The 12,844-nt window shown below is 41.6% G+C and overlaps 1 protein-coding gene across 1 annotated transcript in view; it reads right to left on the minus strand.

The window, feature by feature from the left end:
- Nucleotides 1-12,844, minus strand: part of LOC139417448 (leucine-rich repeat-containing G-protein coupled receptor 6) — a 104,110-nt gene that overhangs the window by 12,663 nt on the left and 78,603 nt on the right. The window contains exons 14-15 of the mRNA XM_071166732.1: nt 6,689-6,760; nt 2,028-2,153 (exon numbers count right to left, since the gene is read on the minus strand). Coding sequence (XP_071022833.1) covers nt 2,028-2,153; nt 6,689-6,760 — 198 coding nt within the window. The remainder of the gene's footprint in view (nt 1-2,027; nt 2,154-6,688; nt 6,761-12,844) is intronic.

Genomic DNA, 12,844 nt, shown 5'->3' on the forward strand with positions numbered 1-12,844 from the left:
AGCTGTCTACCAGTCCACTGAGGTAGCTTCCTGTCCTGACTAGCTGTCTACCAGTCCACTGAGGTAGCTTCCTGTCCTGACTAGCTGTCTACAAGTCCACTGAGGTAGCTTCCTGCCCTGACTAGCTGTCTACCAGTCCACTGAGGTAGACAGCTAGTCAGGGCAGGAAGCTACCTCAGTGGACTGATAGCTTCCTGCCCTGACTAGCTGTCTATCAGTCCACTGAGGTAGCTTCCTGTCCTGACTAGCTGTCTACCAGTCCACTGACTTCCATAGCGTCTGCCTTGTCGATGCCCATGTATCTGTGCCACTCCTCTGCAGACACCTGGCTCAGAGCAGGGATGGTAGAACATAGTCCTTTGTGTCCTTTCTTGGTCCTACCACCCGGGCTGGATCTAGAACCATGAGTGACGTGAACAGGTGAAGGACAGGGGTGCTTCTCCAGCACAGTGCAGCTTGATGGCGCACGCGGCAGACTGGAACAACAATGCAGGAGAACCTGTCTTCCTCTGGCTGGAAGCTGCCCCAGCAGCTCCATTGAATGAGGGCGCCAGTCGTTAGCTCCAGCTGTTCTGACATACTCAAACTGCACTCGCAAGTTCTCCAGCTTGCAGGCGATGTTGTGGGCTGTTGGCACAGAGGTCTCATCCAGCCTTGTCAGGTTAGCCACGATCTCCACACTATACTCCAGAATGAACACTGTCTGGGCCTTCAGCAGGGCGTGTGTTACCTCAGCAGCTCATAAAGGTCCTGGACATACTTGGCTGTTTCTGGTAAGGTCGTAGTGAATTCGGGGAGCACATCCATGTACTCGGACAGGAACTTCACAGCACGTATTCAGGAGCCGCACCTGGTCTGCACAGCGTACACAGGCCTCACAGGAGAATGGCCATTACCCAGCATGAATTCTCAGATGACGCTGGGGAGCCTGACAGAACACCTTCTTCGACTTACAAAAGCCCACACATTGTTAAAGTCAACCCCTTTGTTGTTGAGACAGGAAATGACAGCTTGGGCCACAGTGGTAAAGTTTCCTTAATCCAAGAAAGTCAGATCTGTTACAACGGGTCGTTCACCAACTGGCTAGAGTAGGATGGAGAGAGAGCACATCTTCCAGCCAGATCTGTTACAACGGGTCGTTCACCTACTGGCTAGAGTAGGATGGAGAGAGAGCACATCTTCCAGCCAGATCTGTTACAACGAGTCGTTCACCTACTGACTAGAGTAGGATGGAGAGAGAGCACATCTTCCAGCCAGATCTGTTACAACGAGTCGTTCACCTACTGACTAGAGTAGGATGGAGAGAGCACATCTTCCAGCCAGATCTGTTACAACGGGTCGTTCACCTACTGACTAGAGTAGGATGGAGAGAGCACATCTTCCAGACAGATCTGTTACAACGGGTCGTTCACCTACTGACTAGAGTAGGATGGAGAGAGAGCACATCTTCCAGACAGATATACAGATCTGTTACAACGGGTCGTTCACCTACTGACTAGAGTAGGATGGAGAGAGAGCACATCTTACAGAGCTGTCTGCACCCTGGAGCTGTCACTCACACAGGGGAGGGGCTTTGGAGAGTGGGCTACACCACTGGCTAGAGTAGCTGTCACTCACACAGGGGAGGGGCTTTGGAGAGTGGGCTACACCACTGGCTAGAGTAGCTGTCACTCACACAGGGGAGGGGCTTTGGTGGGGAGAGTGGGCTACACCACTACACCACACTTTTCGGTGATTCATAAACATAAATGAAAACAGAGGAAAAACTTAAAAAACAAGTACATTTTATTTAACTTTGCTAACAGTTGGCATTTATTTTTAGCTTTAAAATCCTATGCGTTCTGTTTGAAATGTTGCGGATTTCAGTCGGAATTATGCGTGCGCGGATTCCTTGTGGGTCTGCGTGGGAAGTGTTCAGGGCTGAAGGGTTAGGGTTGAGTGTCAGAGGTCAGGGGTTAGAGTTAGGGTCATCATACCTTATCCGTGGGAAGAGTTAGGGGTCAGAGGTTTGTGGTCAGGGGTCATACCTCATGCGGGTGAAGAGTTCAGGGCTGAAGTCCTCATAGAGCTCCATGTTTCCTTTCAGCTTCAGATGGGTCAGTCCCCCCAGACCACCCACAGGAAGTGATGTAAGACTGTTCTCACTCAGGTCCCTGTACAAGGAGGGGGAATTCAGTCATGTTTAAAATGATTATGAAAACACTTACTGTGAAATCCACAAACATGTTCTGTGCTCCTTGCATGTTTGTAAGTGTCATGTGTCATGACGTTGGCCTGAGGGGGGAGGTTTATGACCCCCATAAATACTTTTCCCCCTTTTCCTCTCTCTACTCTACCGATATGACTATTGAAAATCCATTTGTTAACATAGAGAGTCTGGTGACATCAGAAGATGGGAAACGGAACCATATTTCGGTTACCAGTTGAAAATATGCGTTGGGACTTAATGAATATGATGTCAGTTCAGTTGGTGTCTGAGACATGATTACTGATGATAGGACGACATAAACTGTATCTGGGAAAGTCTACACATTCTAGTTATCATATTCACATGGAATTGTTGTGCAATTTAAATGTTTAAATATGAAACTATTTGTGAAAAGATTAAATGTAATTTTTAGCTCCTAAATGAGAGAATAGGGTTTTCATGAGTGAACTAAGCTCAACTCAGTGGCCCCGCCCATGTGAACAGACATTGGTTATAAACTATGAAACACGGCCCTCTCTCCCAATCCTATATAAGCCTCTTGACGAAAATGTAACTTTCTGTTCCAAGGACGTGAGGACTTACCATCCCCACGTTGAAAGGACAAAGACCACCTACAGAACTAAGCCAACCTCAGCAAGAACCTGACGAAATTAGCACCAAATATCAATGTGAAGGTGATGACCTACATGCTGGAAGGATGAATTTCGACTATTCCAGCCAGAATAAAGTAAAGTTTGTCAACTTGGTAAGAACTCTGAACTCTTATTCAAAAAGAAGCCCTTGCGTTAGCACAGCAACTGTAGACGTGGGCTTGGAGAGGACGGACAGAGTAGCTGTTCTACCACACGACAACGGTACTATCAAGTATCCATTCTACCACCAGACATTCTTCAAAAGGACAACCCGGCCTCCCATCTACGACCAACCGGTCGAAGCGCAGCTCAGAGTAAATATTCATTGCATTTTCCTTTTTCAAATTAGCGGTAATTTAGAATGCATAAGATTCTGTATTTACGATAGCATAGCTTCCTACGGCCTGATAGAGACACAAAACCTTTTTGCTCCTCAGTCTTCCCGCTCTTTCACTCAAACCCAACCCCCTTTCCTTGTGTAACCAGCTGTCATATCTGTTCCGTCCGCTAGGGATGTTTTCCTTTATGACATAATGTATGATCCATTCTGTGTAAATGTAATTCTCTGTGATTATTTAGTTATTTTGTAAATAAATAATTAAACCAAATGTTGTATTGCAGATTCAACTTGTTAGCCAGGGTTCGTGAAGATGAGACTCAACTTTCAGATGAGACTAAATAAGGTGACGATTAATATTGACTGCTATTGATGTAAAAGATTACTAGGTCTTTAAGAGTTTATTTAGAAGATAACAGCTCTATAAACACTCTTTCGTGGTGCCCCGACTTTCTAGTTAATTATTTACCTGATTAGCTTAATCAGGTGATATTAATTACAGAGAAATGATAGAATAGCATGTCATTGCACTTAATCCGGCATAGCCAAAGACACGACACATGTCATTTGTTCTCTGCTAATACAGTGGCTTTGGATCTAAAGAAAGGGCTTTCCTTCTAGAGAAAGGGGTTTATTTCTAGAGAAAGGGCTTTCCTTCTAGAGAAAGGGCTTTCCTTCTAGAGAAAGGACTTTCTTTCTAGAGAAAGGAGTTTTCATGTGATTACATCTAGCTCTATATAGTCCCAGCCAACACAAATAACTGATGATAACCTTTTTCGGCAAGACAGATCTTCCAAAGGTGGTGGAGTGTCAATTTCTACCAAGGAACACCTTCAGTGCTCGGTTGTCTCCACCAAGTCTGTCCCCAGGCAATTTGATTTGTTTGTTTTAAGCATTAAGCTTTCAATAGCTCTTTGTTGACTGTTGCTGGGTGTTATCGTCCTCCATCAGCACTGGCCTGTACCCTACCTGCCCTATGCTCTCTCCTTGCCCTTACACTAAGTCTGAATTTGTCCTGCTAGGTGACCTAAACTGGGACATGCTGAAACCACCTGACCAAGTCCTAAAGCAATGGGACTCCCTAAATCTTTCTGAGATTATTACCAATCCCACAAGGTATGACTCCAAACACCCATAATCCTGATAGGTATCAGTCTAGCGTTTTCTGTAATGACCTTAGTCATCACTGTTTTACAGCCTGTGTTCGTAATGGCTGCTCAGTGAAACAACCTGTCCTGATTTGTCAGATGCTTGCTAAAAAAACTTTAATGAGCAAGCATTCCTTCATGACCTGGCCTCTGTAAAATGGTGTAGAATCAGCTTGATTCCCTCTGTCGAAGACTCTTGGACCTTCTTTTTTGATATTTTCAGTGGTATTGTTAACAAACACGCCTCCATAAAAAAAAAGAGAATTAAAAACAGGTTCAGCCCCTGGTTCGACTGTGATCTGGCAGAGTTACTCCACCTCAAGAATTGTATTTGGTGAAAGGCTCGGCACACACACTCAGGATGACTGGCTCTCGTTCAGGCAAATGAGAAATAAGTGCACTCAGGCTATCCGGAAGGCCAAAGTTAGTTACTTTAAGGAGCTGTTCTCTCTCTGTGGGTCTAACCCCAAGAAGTTATGGAAAACGGTTAAAGACCTGGAGAATAAACCCTCCTCCTCACAGCTGCCCATGTCCCTTAATGTTGAGGATGTGGTTGTTACTGACAAGAAGCACATGGCTGAGCTCTTTAATCACCACTTCGTTAAGTCAGGATTCCTATTTGGCTCAGCCATGCCTCCTTGCCCGTCCAACATTTCCTCATCTCCCACCTCTTCTAACGCTACTAGTCCTGATGCTTCTCCCTCTTTTTCCCCTGCCCTGCTACAAAGTTTCTCCATGCAGGCGGTCACTGAGTCCGAGGGGCTAAAGGAGCTCCTTAAACTTAACCCCTGGTCTGGTCTGCCTGTCTGTCTTTTTGTCTGCTAGTGTCTGTCTGCCTGTCTGTCTGTCTGTCTGTCTGTCTGTCTGTCTGTCTGTGTCTTTTTGTCTGCTAGTATCAGTGTCTGTCTGTCTGTGTCTTTTTGTCTGCTAGTATCAGTGTCTGTCTGTCTGTCTGTCTGTCTGTCTGTCTGTCTGTGTCTTTTTGTCTGCTAGTATCAGTGTCTGTCTGTCTGTCTGTCTGTCTGTCTGTCTGTCTGTGTCTTTTTGTCTGCTAGTATCAGTGTCTGTCTGTCTGTGTCTTTTTGTCTGCTAGTATCAGTGTCTGTCTGTCTGTCTGTCTGTCTGTCTGTCTGTGTCTGTCTGTCTGTCTGTGTCTGTCTGTCTGTCTGTCTGTCTGTCTGTGTCTTTTTGTCTGCTAGTATCAGTGTCTGTCTGTCTGTCTGTCTGTCTGTCTGTGTCTGTGTCTTTGTCTGTCTGTCTGTCTGTCTGTCTGTCTGTCTGTCTGTCTGTCTGTCTGTCTGTGTCTTTTTGTCTGCTAGTATCAGTGTCTGTCTGTCTGTGTCTTTTTGTCTGCTAGTATCAGTGTCTGTCTGTCTGTCTGTCTGTCTGTCTGTCTGTGTCTGTTGTGTGTCTGCTAGTATCAGTGTCTGTCTGTCTGTCTGTCTGTGTCTTTTTGTCTGTCTGTGTCTGTCTGTCTGTGTCTTTTTGTCTGCTAGTATCAGTGTCTGTCTGTCTGTCTGTCTGTCTGTCTGTCTGTGTCTTTTTGTCTGCTAGTATCAGTGTCTGTCTGTCTGTCTGTCTGTCTGTCTGTCTGTCTGTCTGTCTGTCTGTGTCTTTTTGTCTGCTAGTATCAGTGTCTGTCTGTCTGTCTGTCTGTCTGTCTGTCTGTGTCTTTTTGTCTGCTAGTATCAGTGTCTGTCTGTCTGTGTCTTTTTGTCTGCTAGTATCAGTGTCTGTCTGTCTGTCTGTCTGTCTGTCTGTGTCTTTTTGTCTGCTAGTATCAGTGTCTGTCTGTCTGTGTCTGTCTGTCTGTCTGTCTGTGTCTTTTTGTCTGCTAGTATCAGTGTCTGTCTGTGTCTTTTTGTCTGCTTTGTTGTCTGTCTGTCTGTCTGTCTGTCTGTCTGTGTCAGTCTGTCTGTCTGTCTGTCTGTGTCTTTTTGTCTGTCTGTCTGTCTGTCTGTCTGTCTGTGTCTGTTGTTGTCTGCTAGTATCAGTGTCTGTCTGTCTGTCTGTGTCTGTCTGTCTGTCTGTCTGTCTGTCTGTGTCTTTTTGTCTGCTAGTATCAGTGTCTGTCTGTCTGTCTGTCTGTCTGTCTGTCTGTCTGTCTGTCTGTCTGTGTCTTTTTGTCTGCTAGTATCAGTGTCTGTCTGTCTGTCTGTGTCTTTTTGTCTGCTAGTATCAGTGTCTGTCTGTCTGTCTGTGTCTTTTTGTCTGCTAGTATCAGTGTCTGTCTGTCTGTCTGTCTGTCTGTCTGTCTGTCTGTCTGTCTGTCTGTGTCTGTGTGTGTCTGTGTGTGTTGGCCTCAAGATTTGCTTTAATTAAGGTGAACCAAAGTGGGATATATGTGTGTATGTATACTCACAGCTTGGTCAGAGAATGGAACGAAATGAAGGCATCAGGGTGAATCCACTCAATACTGTTGAAGCTGAGATCTCTGGGGGGAGAGAGAGAGAATTAGTTATTGTCGTTATTCTGAATGTTGTGTTTAGTGCCTATCTGTTAGAGTAACAGTATTCACAGAGAGTAACAGTTTGTGTGTAGGGGAAATAGTATATTTACACAGAGTAAAGAGTATTCACAGAGGGGTAAAGTGTATGCTGACAGAGAGTAAAGAGTATACTGACAGAGTAAAGAGTATTCACAGAGGGGTAAAGAGTATTCACAGAGGGGTAAAGAGTATTCACAGAGAGTAAAGAGTATTCACAGAGGGGTAAAGAGTATACTGACAGAGTAAAGAGTATTCACAGAGAGTAAAGAGTATTCACAGAGGGGTAAAGAGTATTCACAGAGAGTAAATGGTATCCACAGAGGGGTAAAGAGTATTCACAGAGAGTAAATGGTATCCACAGAGGGGTAAAGAGTATTCACAGAGGGGTAAAGAGTATACTGACAGATAGTAAAGAGTATTTACAGATATCACGCCCTGACCTTAGAGAGACGTTTTATGTCTCTATTTGGTTAGGTCAGGGTGTGATGTGGGGTGGGCATTCTATGTTTCTTTATTTCTATGTTTTGGCCCGGTTTGGTTCTCAATCAGGGACAGCTGTCTATCGTTGTCTCTGAATGGGAATCATACTTAGGTAGCCTTTTTTCTCTCCTTTCAGTGTGGGTAGTTAACTTTGTTGGAGGCATCATAGCCCTGTTAAGCTTTACGGACGTTTCTTTATTTCTTGTTTTGTTGGCGTCATTATATCTAATAAAAAGATATGTACGCTCACCATGCTGCACCTTGGTAATTTCCTAACGACGGCCGTGACAACAGAGGGGTAAAGAGGATACAGACAGAGTAAAGAGTATTCACAGAGAGTAAAGAGTATTCACAGAGGGGTAAAGAGGATACAGACAGAGTAAAGAGTATTCACAGAGAGTAAAGAGTATTCACAGAGAGTAAAGAGTATTCACAGAGGGGTAAAGAGGATACAGACAGAGTAAATAGTATTCACAGAGAGTAAACAGTATTCTGACATGGAGTAAAGAGTATTCACAGAGGGGTAAAGAGTATACTGAACGAGCGTAAAGAGTATTCACAGAGAGTAAAGAGTATTCACAGAGAGTAAACAGTATACTGGCAGGGAGTAAAGAGTATTCACAGAGGGGTAAAGAGTATTCTTACACAGAGTAAAGAGTATTCATAGAGGGGTAAAGAGTATTCTTACACAGAGTAAAGAGTATTCACAGAGGGGTAAAGAGTATTCACAGAGAGTAAAGAGTATTCACAGAGAGAAAATACTGAGAAAAAACTGACAAAGAGTAAAGAGTATTCACAGATGGTAAAGTGTATTCACAGAGTATACAGACAGAGAGTAAAGAGTATTTACACAGGGGTAAAGAGTATACTGAACGAGAGTAAAGAGTATACTGACAGAGAGTAAAGAGTATTCACAGAGTGTAAAGAGTATTCACAGAGGGGTAAAGAGGATACAGACAGAGTAAATAGTATTCACAGAGAGTAAAGAGTATTCACAGAGAGTAAAGAGTATTCAGAGAGTAAACAGTATTCTGACATGGAGTAAAGAGTATTCACAGAGGGGTAAAGAGTATACTGAACGAGCGTAAAGAGTATACTGACAGAGTATATTCACAGAGGGTAAAGTGTATTCACAGAGTATACAGACAGAGAGTAAAGAGTATTTACACAGGGGTAAAGAGTATACTGAACGAGAGTAAAGAGTATACTGACAGAGAGTAAAGAGTATTCACAGAGAGTAAAGAGTATTCACAGAGGGGTAAAGAGGATATAGACAGAGTAAAGAGTATTCACAGAGAGTAAAGAGTATTCACAGAGAGTAAAGAGTATTCTGATATGGAGTAAATAGTATTCACAGAGGGGTAAAGAGTATACTGAACGAGCGTAAAGAGTATTCACAGAGAGTAAAGAGTATTCACAGAGAGTAAACAGTATACTGGCAGGGAGTAAAGAGTATTCACAGAGGGGTAAAGAGTATACTTACACAGAGTAAAGAGTATTCACAGAGGGGTAAAGAGTGTTCACAGAGAGTAAAGAGTATTCACAGAGAGTAAAGAGTCTACTGACAAAGAGTAAAGAGTATTCACAGAGGGTAAAGTGTATTCACAGAGTATACAGACAGAGAGTAAAGAGTATTTACACAGGGGTAAAGAGTATACTGAACGAGAGTAAAGAGTATACTGACAGAGAGTAAAGAGTATTCACAGAGAGTAAAGTGTATTCACAGAGGGGTAAAGAGTATTCACAGAGGGGTAAAGAGTATACTGAACGAGAGTAAAGAGTATTCACAGAGAGTAAACAGTATTCACAGAGAGTAAAGAGTATTCACAGAGAAACAGTATACTCACAGAGAGTAAAGAGTATTCACAGAGAGTAAAGAGTCTACTGACAAAGAGTAAAGAGTATTCACAGAGGGTAAAGTGTATTCACAGAGTATACAGACAGAGAGTAAAGAGTATTTAAAACAGGGGTAAAGAGTATACTGAACGAGAGTAAAGAGTATACTGACAGAGAGTAAAGAGTATTCACAGAGAGTAAAGAGTATTCACAGAGGGGTAAAGAGTATACTGAACGAGAGTAAAGAGTATTCACAGAGAGTAAACAGTATTCACAGAGAGTAAAGAGTATTCACAGAGAGTAAACAGTATACTCACGGAGAGTAAAGAGTATTCACAGAGAGTTGACAGTATACTCACAGAGTAAACAGTATACTCACAGAGGGGTAAAGAGTATACTGAACGAGAGTAAAAAGTATTCACAGAGGGGTAAAGAGTATACTGAACGAGAGTAAAGATTATTCACAGAGAGTAAACAGTATACTCACATAGAGTAAACAGTATACTTACAGAGTAAAGAGTATTCACAGAGAGTAAAGAGTATTCACAGAGAGTAAAGAGTCTACTGACAGAGAGTAAAGAGTATTCACAGAGAGTAAAGAGTATTCACAGAGGGCTAAAGAGTATACTGAACAAGAGTAAAGAGTATTCACAGAGAGTAAACAGTATTCACAGAGAGTAAACAGTATTCACAGAGAGTAAACTGTATAATGACATGGAGTAAAGAGTATTCACAGAGGGGTAAATAGTATTCACAGAGAGTAAAGAGTATTCACAGAGAGTAAAGAGTCTACTGACAGAGAGTAAAGAGTATTCACAGAGAGTATATTCTGATATGGAGTAAATAGTATTCACAGAGGGGTAAAGAGTATACTGAACGAGTATTCAAGAGAGTAAAGAGAATTCACAGAGAGTAAACAGTATACTGGCAGAGAAAGAGTATTCACAGAGGGGTAAAGAGTATACTTACACAGAGTAAAGAGTATTCACAGAGGGGTAAAGAGTATTCACAGAGAGTAAAGAGTATTCACAGAGAGTAAAGAGTCTACTGACAAAGAGTAAAGAGTATTCACAGAGGGTAAAGTGTATTCACAGAGTATACAGACAGAGAGTAAAGAGTATTTACACAGGGGTAAAGAGTATACTGAACGAGAGTAAAGAGTATACTGACAGAGAGTAAAGAGTATTCACAGAGAGTAAAGATTCACAGTATTCACAGAGAGTAAAGTGTATTCACAGAGGGGTAAAGAGTATTCACAGAGGGGTAAAGAGTATACTGAACGAGAGTAAAGAGTATTCACAGAGAGTAAACAGTATTCACAGAGAGTAAAGAGTATTCACAGAGAGTAAACAGTATACTCACAGAGAGTAAAGAGTATTCACAGAGAGTAAAGAGTCTACTGACAAAGAGTAAAGAGTATTCACAGAGGGTAAAGTGTATTCACAGAGTATACAGACAGAGAGTAAAGAGTATTTAAAACAGGGGTAAAGAGTATACTGACGAGAGTAAAGAGTATACTGACAGAGAGTAAAGAGTATTCACAGAGAGTAAAGAGTATTCACAGAGGGGTAAAGAGTATTCACAGAGGGGTAAAGAGTATACTGAACGAGAGTAAAGAGTATTCACAGAGAGTAAACAGTATTCACAGAGAGTAAAGAGTATTCACAGAGAGTAAACAGTATACTCACGGAGAGTAAAGAGTATTCACAGAGAGTTGACAGTATACTCACAGAGTAAACAGTATACTCACAGAGGGGTAAAGAGTATACTGAACGAGAGTAAAAAGTATTCACAGAGGGGTAAAGAGTATACTGAACGAGAGTAAAGATTATTCACAGAGAGTAAACAGTATACTCACATAGAGTAAACAGTATACTTACAGAGTAAAGAGTATTCACAGAGAGTAAAGAGTCTACTGACAGAGAGTAAAGAGTATTCACAGAGAGTAAAGAGTATTCACAGAGGGCTAAAGAGTATACTGAACAAGAGTAAAGAGTATTCACAGAGAGTAAACAGTATTCACAGAGAGTAAACAGTATTCACAGAGAGTAAACTGTATAATGACATGGAGTAAAGAGTATTCACAGAGGGGTAAATAGTATTCACAGAGAGTAAAGAGTATTCACAGAGAGTAAAGAGTCTACTGACAGAGAGTAAAGAGTATTCACAGAGAGTAAAGAGTATTCACAGAGGGGTAAAGAATATACTTACACAGACTAAAGAGTATACAGACAGAGAGTAAAGAGTATTCACAGAGAGGTAAATAGTATACTGAACGAGAGTAAAGAGTATACTGACAGAGATTAAAGAGTATTCACAGAGAGTAAAGAGTATTCACAGAGGGGTAAAGAGTATACTGAACTAGAGTACAGAGTATTCACAGAGGGGTAAAGAGTATACTGAATGAGAGTAAAGAGTATTCACAGAGAGTAAAGAGTATTCACAGAGAGTAAACAGTATACTGACAGGGAGTAAAGAGTATTCACAGAGGGGTAAAGAGTATACTGAACGAGAGTAAAGAGTATTCACAGAGAGTAAAGAGTATTCACAGAGAGTAAACAGTATACTCACAGAGAGTAAAGAGTATTCACAGAGAGTAAACAGTATACTCACAGAGAGCAAAAAGTATTCACATAGAGTTAACAGTATACCCCACAGAGAGTAAACAGTATACTCACAGAGAGTAAAGAGTATTCACAGAGAGTTGACAGTATACTCACAGAGAGTAAAGAGTATTCACATAGAGTTAACAGTATTGACAGAGAGTAAACAGTATACTCACAGAGAGTAAAGATATTCACATAGAGTAAACAGTATACTCACAGATAGTAAACAGTATACTTACAGAGTAAAGAGTATTCACAGAGAGTAAAGAGTTCACAGAGAGTAAAGAGTATTCACAGAGTGTAAAGAGTCTACTGACAGAGAGTATTCACAGAGAGTAAAGAGTATTCACAGAGGGCTAAAGAGTATACTGAACAAGAGTAAAGAGTATTCACAGAGAGTAAACAGTATTCACAGAGAGTAAACAGTATTCACAGAGAGTAAACTGTATAATGACAGGGAGTAAAGAGTATTCACAGAGGGGTAAATAGTATTCACAGAGAGTAAAGAGTATTCACAGAGAGTAAAGAGTATTCACAGAGAGTAAAGAGTATTCACAGAGGGGTAAAGAGGATACAGACAGAGTAAATAGTATTCACAGAGAGTAAATGGTATCCACAGAGGGGTAAAGAGTATTCACAGAGGGGTAAAGAGTATACTGAACGAGAGTAAAAAGTATTCACAGAGGGGTAAAGAGTATACTGAACGAGAGTAAAGATTATTCACAGAGAGTAAACAGTATACTCACAGAGTAAACAGTATACTTACAGAGTAAAGAGTATTCACAGAGAGTAAAGAGTATTCACAGAGAGTAAAGAGTCTACTGACAGAGAGTAAAGAGTATTCACAGAGAGTAAAGAGTATTCACAGAGGGCTAAAGAGTATACTGAACAAGAGTAAAGAGTATTCACAGAGAGTAAACAGTATTCACAGAGAGTAAACAGTATTCACAGAGAGTAAAATGTATAATGACATGGAGTAAAGAGTATTCACAGAGGGGTAAATAGTATTCACAGAGAGTAAAGAGTATTCACAGAGAGTAAAGAGTCTACTGACAGAGAGTAAAGAGTATTCACAGAGAGTAAAGAGTATTCACAGAGGGGTAAAGAA

Source organism: Oncorhynchus clarkii, chromosome 9 (assembly GCF_045791955.1).
Source record: "Oncorhynchus clarkii lewisi isolate Uvic-CL-2024 chromosome 9, UVic_Ocla_1.0, whole genome shotgun sequence".
In the NCBI taxonomy this organism is placed as follows: Eukaryota; Metazoa; Chordata; class Actinopteri; order Salmoniformes; family Salmonidae; genus Oncorhynchus; species Oncorhynchus clarkii.